This window comes from Ovis aries, chromosome 13, assembly GCF_016772045.2.
Source record: "Ovis aries strain OAR_USU_Benz2616 breed Rambouillet chromosome 13, ARS-UI_Ramb_v3.0, whole genome shotgun sequence".
Taxonomy (NCBI): Eukaryota; Metazoa; Chordata; class Mammalia; order Artiodactyla; family Bovidae; genus Ovis; species Ovis aries.
The window spans coordinates 30541099-30553472 of NC_056066.1; the positions used below are offsets into that span (position 1 = coordinate 30541099).

Here is a 12374-nt window from a genome sequence, read left to right on the forward strand (position 1 = left end):
AAGCAAGTCTTGTTTTTTTCATTTTCCTTTGTCTCTTTTGTTATGTCTTTGCGGATGACCCCCTTTCCCCATGTCACACTGGGACCTGCAGGAAACCTGGATTGTTTCAGATTCCTTCAAGGATACAGGAAAGCCTGATGCAATCTGAGAGGTGCTACCAACAAAGCAAGATTTCACAATGCTTACGCCAAGAACGGGGAGGGTGGATGTGTGAAGTGAGAGACCTTCTCTCAAGCTCTCACTTAAGAGTCTCTTTCCAAGACTCAGGATACATATTTGCGAGGTGATGTGACCTTGAAGGTTTCGACTGTACCTCGATTTGGAAGGACCAATCAGAAGGGATGATTCCAATCAATCTAGACAGATCAACGGAAAGGGGACATACAAAAAACACAACCAATTACACAGCTACATTCTTCGTGGTTTCTTCCTTCTTAACTTCGTGGGCTGTGTAGGTTAATTTTTTTTCTTTTTTTGCCCGAGCAGCATGCAGGATCTTAGCTCGCCAACCAGGGATCAAACTGGAGGCCCCTGCATTGGAAGTGCAGTCTTAATCACTGAACCTCAGGGAAGGCTATTTTTCTCCTGCAAGTTACATTTTTTAAAAATAATCTATTCGACAATGAATACATGTAGAAAATGGAACATTCAACAGGTACCAAAGGGTGAAATATGAAAAGAATGTGACCTCCCTCCCTTCTCAGGCATCAAGCTTCCCCTACTTGGGATAACCACCTGTCCTGGTTTACTCTGGCTTCCTCAGCAACATCCCCAACATTCACCATCACAACCACACACTCCACAGGCCCGGTAAAACACTCCCTTGACGGACAAAGAGAAGACACAGACCCACAGATTCATAGACAGGAAGGTCTCCCTTTCAGACAGAACTCCTTCATTTCTGAAGTTAAGGAACTGTTCATTTCCAACATGAGAGAAGCGTGGGCAAACAAGATCGACACAAACAATGCAAAACCACTGTGAAGACAACATCTTCACTTAATATGTTGAGGATGCATTTTAATGTCTTTAGGTTTGTTTATTCTGTGCTGGCAAAACCCAAGAACGACAACTTGGTTTCTTCTCAATGTCAGACTGGTTTTTTCCTTTCAGACATTGGGGTGACCTGTCAGGGGCTCTTCTGCATGAGACATCAGTCATTCATGTAAGACACGAGGGTGCCATGTGCATGCCTCAGACATGAGGGAATCTGCAATATTACTTCCAAAATCATTAGTTGCTTTTTTAAGTTTTTTTTTTTTTTTTTTTTTTATCTGATGAAGACCGATACTGAATTTGTTACTGTCTTGTTTCTGATTTATGTTTTGCTGCTTGGCCATGAGGCATCTGAGATCTTAGCTCCCTGACCAGGGATCAAACCTGCATCTCCTTCATTGAAAGGCGAAGTCTTAACCACTGGACCATCAGGAATTCCCCAAAATTAGTTTCTTAAAGGAGAGAAAACATGCACTTTTACCTCCTCTTCTGAAATATTGGTAGTATTTATAGAAATAAATACTGAGTTATAAACTGCTGAAAGCATGCCAAGTCACCTCAGTCGTGTCCAACTCTTTGCAATCCTGTGGACTATAGCCCACCAGGCTCCTCTGTCCATGAGATTCTCCAGGCAATAAAACTGGAGTGCGGTGCCATTCCTTTCTCCAGGGGGTCTTCCCAACCCAGGGATCAAACCCACATCTCTTCTGTCACCTGTACTGGCAGGCAGGTTCTTTACCACTGGTGCCACCTGGGATAATGAGCTTAGCACAATGTCTTCAGTTCAGTTCAGTTCAGTTGCTCAGTCATGTCCAACTCTTTGCGACACCATGAATCGCAGCACGCCAGGCCTCCCTGTCCATCACCAACTCCTGGAGTTCACTCAGACTCACGTCCATCGAGTCTATGATGCCATCCAGCCATCTCATCCTGGGTCGTCCCCTTCTCCTCCTGCCCCCAATCCCTCCCAGCATCAGAGTCTTTTCCAATGAGTCAACTCTTCGCATGAGGTGGCCAAAGTACTGGAGCTTCAGCTTTAGCATCATTCCTTCCAAAGAAATCCCAGGGTTGATCTCCTTCAGAATGAACTGGTTGGATCTCCTTGCAGTCCAAGGGACTCTCAAGAGTCTTCTCCAACACCACAGTTCAAAAGCATCAATTCTTCGGCGCTCAGCCTTCTTCACAGTCCAACTCTCACATCCACACATGACCACAGTGTCTGTCACACAGTAAACAGTCACTGTTCATAATTATTACTACTATTATTATAGCAATTAAATATTAAAATTTCTATTAAAAAGATTCAGAAGAAAGATGATAAAAGGAACCTAGATTAAATGGGCAGTAGGGAAACCCTTGGAAAGAAAGGTTTCTGAAGAAGCAATATTTAACATGATTCTTGAAGAATAACTGGATATTCAGCAGGTAAATATGAGGAAGGAACATTCCAGGCAGAGAAAACAGCACTGATGGCAAACTGAGGTAGAAAGGTAGATTGTATTTTTAATGGACAGTAACCCAGCCTTGTGGTTCTGGGTTCATCCCCAGTGGATCTCCATCAGGGCTCTTCTGTGCCAGCCCAGCTCCTATTTGGGTCACTACCAAGGTCCTTCTGTCCCATAGGACAGTGAGATTCTGGGACACTCACGACAGGGCTAGAGTGATAGAAAAACTCCCCTCCAAGCAGCTCATCTCACAGAACAAAGACCCAAGTCTGATTATATCATCAGAATCATTCTATCTTCATAGACAGTGCCAGGAACATGGGAGACAGAGCTTGCATCTCACATTTGCCAGGAGGTGCACACGGAGCCCCATCCATAGCAAAGGCAATCTGTCGACTGCTATTTCCACACGCCATTTCACAGAGCTCAAGTTTAGCCATTTTGTCCCAAAGGAAAGGACTGAGACTTCATGTCTTAAGGCTGGATGACAACTGTAATGAAATTCCAAAGAAAATGTAGATACTCTTTTCAAAGAAAAGCTATAAGCTTAACCCTGGAACCTGATGTTTCCTACCTTCTGTATATATTGTGCTTCTCAGTCTTACAGTCAGACCACACACAATATTCTACTGGAGAAAAATAAAGAGAAAAGGTTTTACCTAAGAAGATGACTTCTAACCTGCTGGGTTGGTGCATGAAATTATGAGTAAGTTCGCTGATACTGGCTGTAAATATAACACATAACCAACAAAACAGCACAGTCTTAAATGATCCTTTACATGCCACTTTTTCTACCCTATTAAGATGCTCGTTGTTTCTTTGATTTATCTGATAATAAATTTTTGATGACTGGTAAGTCTCATAAAATTGCTCTGGTGCTGACTACACTGATTAATAAGTCTGAAGAATCGAAAGTGTCAGGAATTCATGTGTATGAATAAGTTACTGCCAAACATATATTAGGGATTCCATAAAATATAGAATAAAAAAGGTTGATCTGGTCATTTTAGCTTGTATCTGTTTTCCTGTAACAATTTACATTCAGGGTCATCATCATCTTCCATGGCCTTAAAAAAAAAAATCAATAAAGTAAGATCCACATGGGGGCAAAATCAAGAATAAAACTAAAATTAAAAAAAAATGAATTGTTACAGACAATCAAACATGTTTCCCAGAAAAACAGAGAACTGAGAATTAGAACTCATTGCTGAGGTGACTCTTAGAGAGGACCCAGCTTGAAACTCTTTCCTTTAAAATGGCAAAGCTGAAAATGGATGTGATGAAGTTATCTGCCCCTGACCAAAGTGTGACTGGGAGCCATCTTTAAGACCAATGCTCCAAGAACAGACTTTTTTTTCCCTCTGTCTCCTTGCAGGTCCCACCAAGTCCATCACTGGCTCTTTACGCCAGGTGCATTATCTGAAAACATGCTCTCCATGTCTGATACTTGCCCTGCACTGCAGAAGCTAACCAGCTCTAGTTACATGAGAAGGGAATTCAGTGCCCTGGCCTTAGTAGTCTCGACCATGCCCAGTTAAGACCCCAGAAATCTCCTGAGACAAGGTTCAAGATGGGATAAAAGGGCTCCAAATGTGGTTACTGAAACCCCAAGATGGGAGAAGTCCCTGACTTCTTCACATTGTACAGGGCAACACACCAGCAGCCACCAGGCAGGACCACAAAGCAGAGAGGGAGGAGACTCCACATCTACTGGTCGGGGCCCCAGGGCAAGAAGCCACCAGGAGCAGAGGCACCCCCAGCCCCGTGCTGCATCTTCCAGCCACAGGTTCCTGCGAAAGGTAACAAGGCAAGGTCCGATGGTGGGTGCCCTACGGAACTCTCCCGTCTTCAACTGTCTAGCTGAATTCGGCAAAGTAGGACATTCTGTAAGGTGCCCTTCACTCCCAAGGGATCTTCAGATTCTAACCAGCTTCTGTTTCCACACAGTCAGTCTATTCTTAAAGATGACTACAAATAAAAACACTGACCCCTCTGCCAAAACAGAATCTAACCATGGTGTCCCTAAAATGAAACAATGGTGAATCCACGTGTTTTGAAGGAAGCTTTAGGTCTGAAAGCCAAATGCCTAAGAAAGGCATTGTGGCGGGCCAGGGGGGAGGGGTGGATTAGACCTCCCAGAGGCATTTAAACACATTTACTGATAAAGAGACTGTGCCTACAATGAGGCTGCGGGGGCTGCAAGAGAAGACGGACGGGATGGTGGAACAAACTACACAGAACTGGATATGGTGGAGTCACAACAATGTTAGGAGCTGGACGGTGCTGTTACTCTAGATGTGACCGTATTTGAAGACTGCAGGGTCTTTCTGCGGTAATCAGATTAAACCTTAGAAAAACTAACCTTGTTCACACCTTGATCCTGGGACTTCTAGAGCTGTTAAGATAATAAATTTCTGCTCAGTGGCTAAAACAGCCAAAATTAGACAAAATTAGGTAGCAGCAGGGGAAAAAGAAAAGAGGAAGGCAGGGTACTTACTCAGTAACCCTGCTAAATAAAATAACCAAAACCTCAATAACAATTTATGTATTTTTCTAAACACACACTATGTCACTGGGTGGAGGAAAAAAAAGAGCATACACATTTTGAAGGTGATAAAACTGTATGGGTTCCAGATGAGACTGTTTGAAAACTATGACAGTGGAACACAACATTGTCTTGACCACAAACTTTTTACATCATGAGTCTTAAAAAATACATATGAAATGATATAGTCAAACACAAGAGAACAAAATCTAGAGGGTTCTTTCCTTAATAGTTGATGAATAAATTGGATATCAGTAAACGTCAGTGGACATAAAACTCATATTTATACTTTCTATCTGATTAAGTTGACAAAAATGCCTTTCATAAGATTACTCACTCTAAATCATAGTATCTAACATTATAGGAGAACACTTAATTGTCAAAAATTACAAAAAACAAAACCCCAACAATGCCTGAACAGAATAAGAGACCAGAGCTCAATAAAAAGTCAGCATGTAATAAAGTAAGATATTACCATGTAGAGAATAGAAATTAGACAGTTTTGTTTGATTATAAAGTGCCACTTATTAATTTATCTCTCCAATAAAAATAGCAAAGGCAGGCAATAACTCATCTTAGCTGGACAGAAAGCATCCAGCATTGAACTTGAAGACTGCTGGGAGTTAATAAAGGTTATCAATATGTAGGGTGGACCACATCTTTGAGTAGGTCAATATTTCATAGTTCGATATGATCATTTCAAGTGAGTATCATCTAAAAATGTAACTCAAAATAGTTATTTTGGAAGAGGAAGTAACCTGACAGATTTCCTTTCTGGAGTGTAGATGGAGCCTGGACTATGTTTATTTTCCTTCTGTCAAGAGGGACAAATTACCTGCATTCTATTTACCTTAAATTGATACTGTAATACATCATATTGTACACTGCAGCTGCACAAGACAGGCTGAAGGCAGGCTTGAGAGTCAATATACAAGGAAGGGGGAAATGCACACTGAGGGGAAGAGACAGACGTGGCTGTTTCGCTCTTTAAAATCACGCATAAAAGTCTCTTGTGGCATAAGGATCAGAGTAAACATCACTCTTCTTGCCTTGATGGAGCAGTTACGTTTTTTCCCATTTGCCCCTCTAAATTTATTTGCGACTCATTTCATGATAACTGCCCTAGTCGTGAAATAAAGTGCAAAAAGACTGACAGAACCCCAGCTCATTGGTCAAATATGATCCCACAGTGCTCACCCAGCACAAAGTGGCTGAGGAGGGACTGCCTCACAGGACCAGAGAATGAACACACAAACTTGAGGGAGTCTTTTCCAAAGTCTGTATTTGCATCTAAGGCATGTCAGAGTGAACGACATTTTAGCACACCTACAAAATGGTGTTTCCTGGATACTTTCAGAAATTCCAATTTAGCCTCCTGAAGCTGGTTTCCAAACCCTGGCAGAGTTCACCTTTGACCTTTACAGCTTAAGGGGATGGAGGTTCCCTCCCAGGCTCCATGTCCACTGGACATGTCAAATGGGCAGCACTGTCCACTTTAAAAACTGAACTGTTTCGCATGAGTTAGAAAATTATAGGAAAGCTTCAAAAGGCATGTACGTACTTTATACACTGAAGAAATGGACATGCATTAAGAAAAAGGAAAAATACTAACGATCCCTGAAGTACATCTGAATAACAGTGCTAAACAACTTAAAAATCAGAAAAGTTGAACTCCTTTTAAATGCAAATTACAGTAAGCAATCTATCAAAAATGGAAGAGAAAAAGAACTGTCCTGTACTCTACCTCACATAATCTGTTTTCTTCCTTAAGAGGGGAGAGATAAATTTACCAGGGCAATTAAGAGCTCATGGCTACACAAAGAAAAGAGATGATGGACCAAGTCAAAGACCAAGGTTGATGTTCTGTTCTGTCCTGACCTAACTCAGTGGAATTAACATTTGTCAACTCCTTATACTGGTAACATACTAGCTGGAGAAAAAGGAATGATACATAATTTTCATCATTGAAAGTTAACATGAAATAAGGGATCTGACGTGGTACCATCCAAAACATAACATATTTTATGGGTTTCCTTTTTCTCTTTGGTATTTCTTAGCAAGGTTTGTTAAATGAACACATTTGCATGCAAACAGGTCCAGAAATGTCAAAAGCTTGAATCATTTTTTGTATTATGGAGGAAATGTGAGAATCCATTTATTAACTTAAAGAAAGAACCACAATCACACATGTAGCATCTATAAAGGAAATATAAATTACCAGGAGCACGATACACAGTCAGCTTTTAAAAAAAACAATCTTTATGTCTGAAGGCGTTAGTTAGGAAAAATTGGTTCTTCTTTTTCATGACTAATGTAAAGAAATACTGTGCTTCTCTGGCTCAGGTAGAGCTATTTTCAGATACAGTAAGAAAAGGGAAAAGTCTTTGTCTTCTTGCATATCTATTGTCACTACATAAAAGAGGCCCACTAACTGCTAGCAAGGTCCTGGCAGATTAACCCTCTTCTGCAGCCTTCTGTGATATTTATAAAACCATCTGCTTGTGCAGTGCATCCATTTTTATACTTCACCCGAAAAATAGTGTTTGGAGAGTTTTATCAGACAGGATTTCCTTCTGCAAAGGGCTATCTTAAACAAATGGGATCACCTATTAAGTTCAAAATTTTTTAGCCTTTTGGTAGACCAGCTGTATCTATTATGTAAGGACCTTCTAAGTCAGCAGCCATTACAGGATATAGTAGTTAAGAAAGCCCAGGTATGGCTATTCTCAGACAGTAAAGAATCTGCCTGCCAATGCATGACTCACCAGTTTGTGGGTTTGATCCCTGGGTCAGGAAGATCCCCTGGAGAAGGAAATGGCAACACACTCCAGTATTCTTGCCTGGGAAGTCCAATGGACAGAGGAGCCTGGCGGGCTACAGTCCATGGTGTTGAAAAGAGTTGGACAAGACTTAGCGACTAAACAATAACAGCATGGTCTCTCTGGCCTCTAATAGGTTTGCCCAAGGTGCAGAACAAAAGAAGACATTCCTTGGTTTTAATTGTGCAAGTAAAACAGCTTGAGAAACAATATGAGGCAGAATCAAAGTCCTTATTCCTCCTTATGAACTAAACAGGATGATTTATTTTGCCAGATTTCCAAGGGAAGAGAAATTTGCCTGCATTTTCCCATCAGTGCCCACCACTCCCCAAGCACTGCTTGGTTAAAATGTTTCCGTTAAGTAACCTGAATAATAGTATGAATGTCTTTGTATGGGACTGAAAAACAAAAGAGAAAAGCAAGTGAGTGTGGCACCTTTCGATGGACAGCAAAGAAAGTCACAAGATGGGAAGAATGATGGGGAAGGAGCTTTTGAGTTATGCCAGCCTGGAAATGAGGCTTTAGGACTGCCAGGCATTACAAATTGCAGGCTTCATGAGAATGCCTGTTTTCCAAATGTCGCTTTCAACCGACACCGTTTCTGCTTAACATTTGTCAAACCTCTTCTTTTGTTAAGAGTTAACGTGTCAGCTTTTAAAATGGCTTGCAGTTTCCATCCACCTTCCTTGATGGAAATGTGAAAAGTGTGAGTTACTCCCTTTCACAAAGAATCTTGTCAAGGATCCTGACTCCAATCTGACTTCCCCTCTCGGCGACCAAAAAAAAAAAAAAAAAAAAATCTGCCTCCTGTAAGCTTAACAAGCGGTGCCGATCTGATCATAACTCTCACAGAAACAGAAGTTACTCGACAATAGCCCGAAAATGCTAACACACTTGTAGGGTTTGAGCGTCAGAAGGAGCGACATCCAGAAGGAGCGAATTCCTTTGACAGAGGGAATAAGTGACAACGAGCGGGCAATGCGATGACACCAGCCAATATGCTCCCTTTGCTGAGAGTACGATAAATGAACAGAGGGAGCTCCGTCTGAGGAATCATCAGGATGCGATGAATGCCCCAAATGTACCCCCAAAACAACCTCCTGAAGAATTGCCTCTCAGCTCTCTCCCAGCCCACACCTGCCCACAGCCCCTCCTGTTCCATCCTCATCCACTTAAATCCCTGCCAAGTATTTTAATTCCTCCTAAACACTGACTTCCCTGTTTTGTTTCAAACATCCATGTCACCTCTTGGAGTCTGTTAGAGTCTGGAAATGAGATAATTCATCTTCCCTGGACTGTCGCTGCTCAAGACGTGGAAGGCCTCTTAGGATGCACTGGGAATAGGAAGGTCACCTTGAACCTCAACCAGGGACACGAAGGGAAATGAAATGAGCTGGTGAGTTCTTAATGCTCTCATTTAGGTAATGGGTCGATTGGTTAGAAAGGGGAGGGAAAAAAAAGGAGATTCATTGGTATTTCAAGTGCCAGAATAAAAAATTAAAATACGCTTTTATGACAAGCTAAAGATCAATATAGTAAAAAAAGGATTTTTTAATTGGAAGGGGTGTACGTGACTTATATAAAAAGAGATGAGAAAGTGAAGATTAGAAACTACAGGTTTTAGAATAAAGGATCTAAGACTAAGGTACCAAATGAGACATTTGCCTTGTTTAAAAAAATATCGGTGTAACATATAAACTGCCTCCGTGCAAGTCATCACATGTACAGCTTTACAAAAGTAGCCAAATATCTGCTAATTAGATTTAATTTTTCAGAGAGTTGAGAAATCCTGTAAGTCCTCTAAATATGAAGTGACTGCTTAAAAAGAAAGAAGTTTGATTTCTAGTTACATGAGGATATACAAACATATTCTTCTAAAAGAGGACCTTAAATTATAAAAATCAGTAAAACATAGTGATGGCATTTTTGCACAAGTGTATTTTTTAAGAAAACAGACTGAGCGCTTGAGGCAGTGTCTTCCTTGGTTCACAGTCCCTGTGTCTGGCTGGTATGTTGATCAAGGAATGAAGGTCACTGCTCCACTGGGAGAACAGGGGGGCAGAAAGCTGGGATAAAGAAAGTGGTTAACATTCTTCTCTTTCCCAAGGAGGAGAAACGGGGAGAACTCTAAGAGAATTCACTTTAGGGAGGTCCCTGCTCCCAGGAGTTTAATGTCAAGGGCATTCTCCCAGCAGAGGCGCACATACTCCTCTCAAATCAGTGAACAGAGTACTGACTGGCACCCCTACAAAGGGGACAAAGGCTCTCCCACGCTTCTCTAAGCGGTTTCATGGTGATTTAACTGGACAAAAGATAACAAAATTCTCCAAGAGGAAATCATGTAAAATATAAGCCAGTGGGCAAACTGCTGAGATGACTCTGATCCTCCAATATCAAATGCTATTGAAACAGACAAGAATATATACACCAGACATGTCATGGACTAAGTGGATCACAGATTCCCTTGCAAATAAAGTATCAACAAACTCAGTCAACACCTCTCCTTTATCCAGAATCCTAACAATGTTCAAATAAACAGAAACTGTCTGTAATAGCACACAATGGTGATTAATTGCCTAATGACTCTAACGTACTCAAAAGCCATACGTTCACAGTGTAATCTCTTAAAAATGAAATGAAAATTAGAAGCACTTTCTTATGCACTGTATTCTAATTCTCTGTAAATTCTAAATTAGTGTATTAGTATAAATTCTAAATTAGGGTAGATATAAAAAATCATTAACCAGAATAAACAACAGAGTATTTCCCCCAATTCTGGATTAACAGTAGCTTATTTATTTTTCTGTAGTTATTATGTACAATGTTTTTCTAACAGTATACCACCCTACAAACCAAACCATTGTATAACCTTCCATTCACTAATGAAACTTTAGAGGTTAATCTAAAACTGATGTTAGCAACAATTAAGAATTTAAGAGAAACCAAACGAATAAACAGCTAATTTGCAATTATACTTTCACACATTTTCATGATGAACTAAACAAATTTCCAACCCTGAGCTATGTTCATTAAAAAAAAAAACTATGTATGTATAATAATTGCTCATATCTATGTGGTTCATGAAACAATAACACAGACCCTACACATCTCCCATTTTGACATAAGATAAATACTAAGATGTCAAAAAAAAAAAAAAAAAGTTAAGGTATCATCTTAAAAGAAACCTAAACCAGGCTTCAAGTTGCATTCATATACAAGGATATGCATCATTTTGGCAATTTCAGTTTATTCTGCTTGAATATCATTGTTCTTTCACAGTTTACCTTCTCTGTGATTCTGTCTGCTGGAAATATACCAAAAGGAGTCCCAGATGTGTAACCAGGAACGTGGCAGCAGGAGGACTCATACTATCAGAACCACCACTGGCCGTTCATGGGCCAGGACTCTGCCCTGCCAGTTAAATCTGACCCACTGTTCCAACACAGATTTGGAGAAAGCCATGTTGAGCCGGGGGGCAGGGGATAGCTCTGATACTCAAGAGAAAAAAAAGGGAAAAAAGAGAGAAAAAAGGGACTGCTCCAAACTGACTACAGCCTTTAATGATCCCCACGGTCTTCTTAAGAGTTGGGATGTTAAATTCTCACAAGTTGGTACTGGACACAAAAACAGATTAAACTTGACTATGAATTGTTTCAAGTTTTTTGCAATTGCTTAAAACTAGAGGTGGCTAGATTTCAGCATTAGAGGGTCACTGAAGCACTGAGAGCAATGATCACTTCAATTTGGGGGTGGCAAGTGGGAGGAGCAGAAAATAGTAACAGAAGACACAGTAACAACAGAGCAAGTGGAGGAGGCAGAATTCCTTCTCACCTGAACACACTGAGGAAAAGAGAGGCGGGAATACCTAGGTTTTAATGCTGGACCCCCCAGGGGCGCCCTGGACCCGAGGGAAGGACCTGAAAGATTTTGATGCTGTGAGTTAAGCCAGCTGATCCCTCCTCGTTTTCTGTCTTATCGTTTCTCTTCGATTAAAAAAGAGAATTATGCTTTCTTAGTATGCTCTACTGATTTTATAAATAAACCACTTAACAATTTTGTTCACAACATTTGTTATTCTCTGCATTCAAAGGAGAAAAGAATATGTTCTGATCTTAATGTGTCTGGTTAATTTCCTTAGTGCCATGAATATTCAGCCAGTTTAATACCTTAAAAGATTTCTAAACAAAACTAGTATAAGTTTCCCTTGACAATGTGAATGAAAAATAATCTATAAATAAAGACAATTACTATGTGTGGTTGTTAAGCTGGCATAATTATAAATACCATAAAACCAGTCTATTTCAGAAAATCATAGTCTACTTACTATTTGTATGTCTCAGAGCGGATGTATTCAAAAACATGGGACACGCCAAGCTGGAACTGGTCAGCGATAGGGGTAACCCAGGGATTGTTCTCTGCTTTGAATATCTGCTTCTGACCAGTTAAATCCAAGTTTCCTAAAAAGATGGAGAGAAAAAAAATGAAGGTCATCTAACCAACAGAAATCAAATTCAAGAAGTAATTCATGCCCAGTAACCACAGCACAACCTTAAGCATCTTCTGAGTCAT

At 40.5% G+C, this 12374-nt stretch overlaps 1 protein-coding gene across 4 annotated transcripts in view; it reads right to left on the reverse strand.

Annotated features, from left to right (window-relative positions):
• Window positions 1-12374, reverse strand: part of RSU1 (Ras suppressor protein 1) — a 211504-nt gene that overhangs the window by 95058 nt on the left and 104072 nt on the right. For all 4 annotated transcript variants that reach the window (XM_012188073.5, NM_001163597.1, XM_042229598.1 and 1 more), the window contains 1 exon segment: window positions 12130-12262. In XM_012188073.5, coding sequence (XP_012043463.1) covers window positions 12130-12262 — 133 coding nt within the window.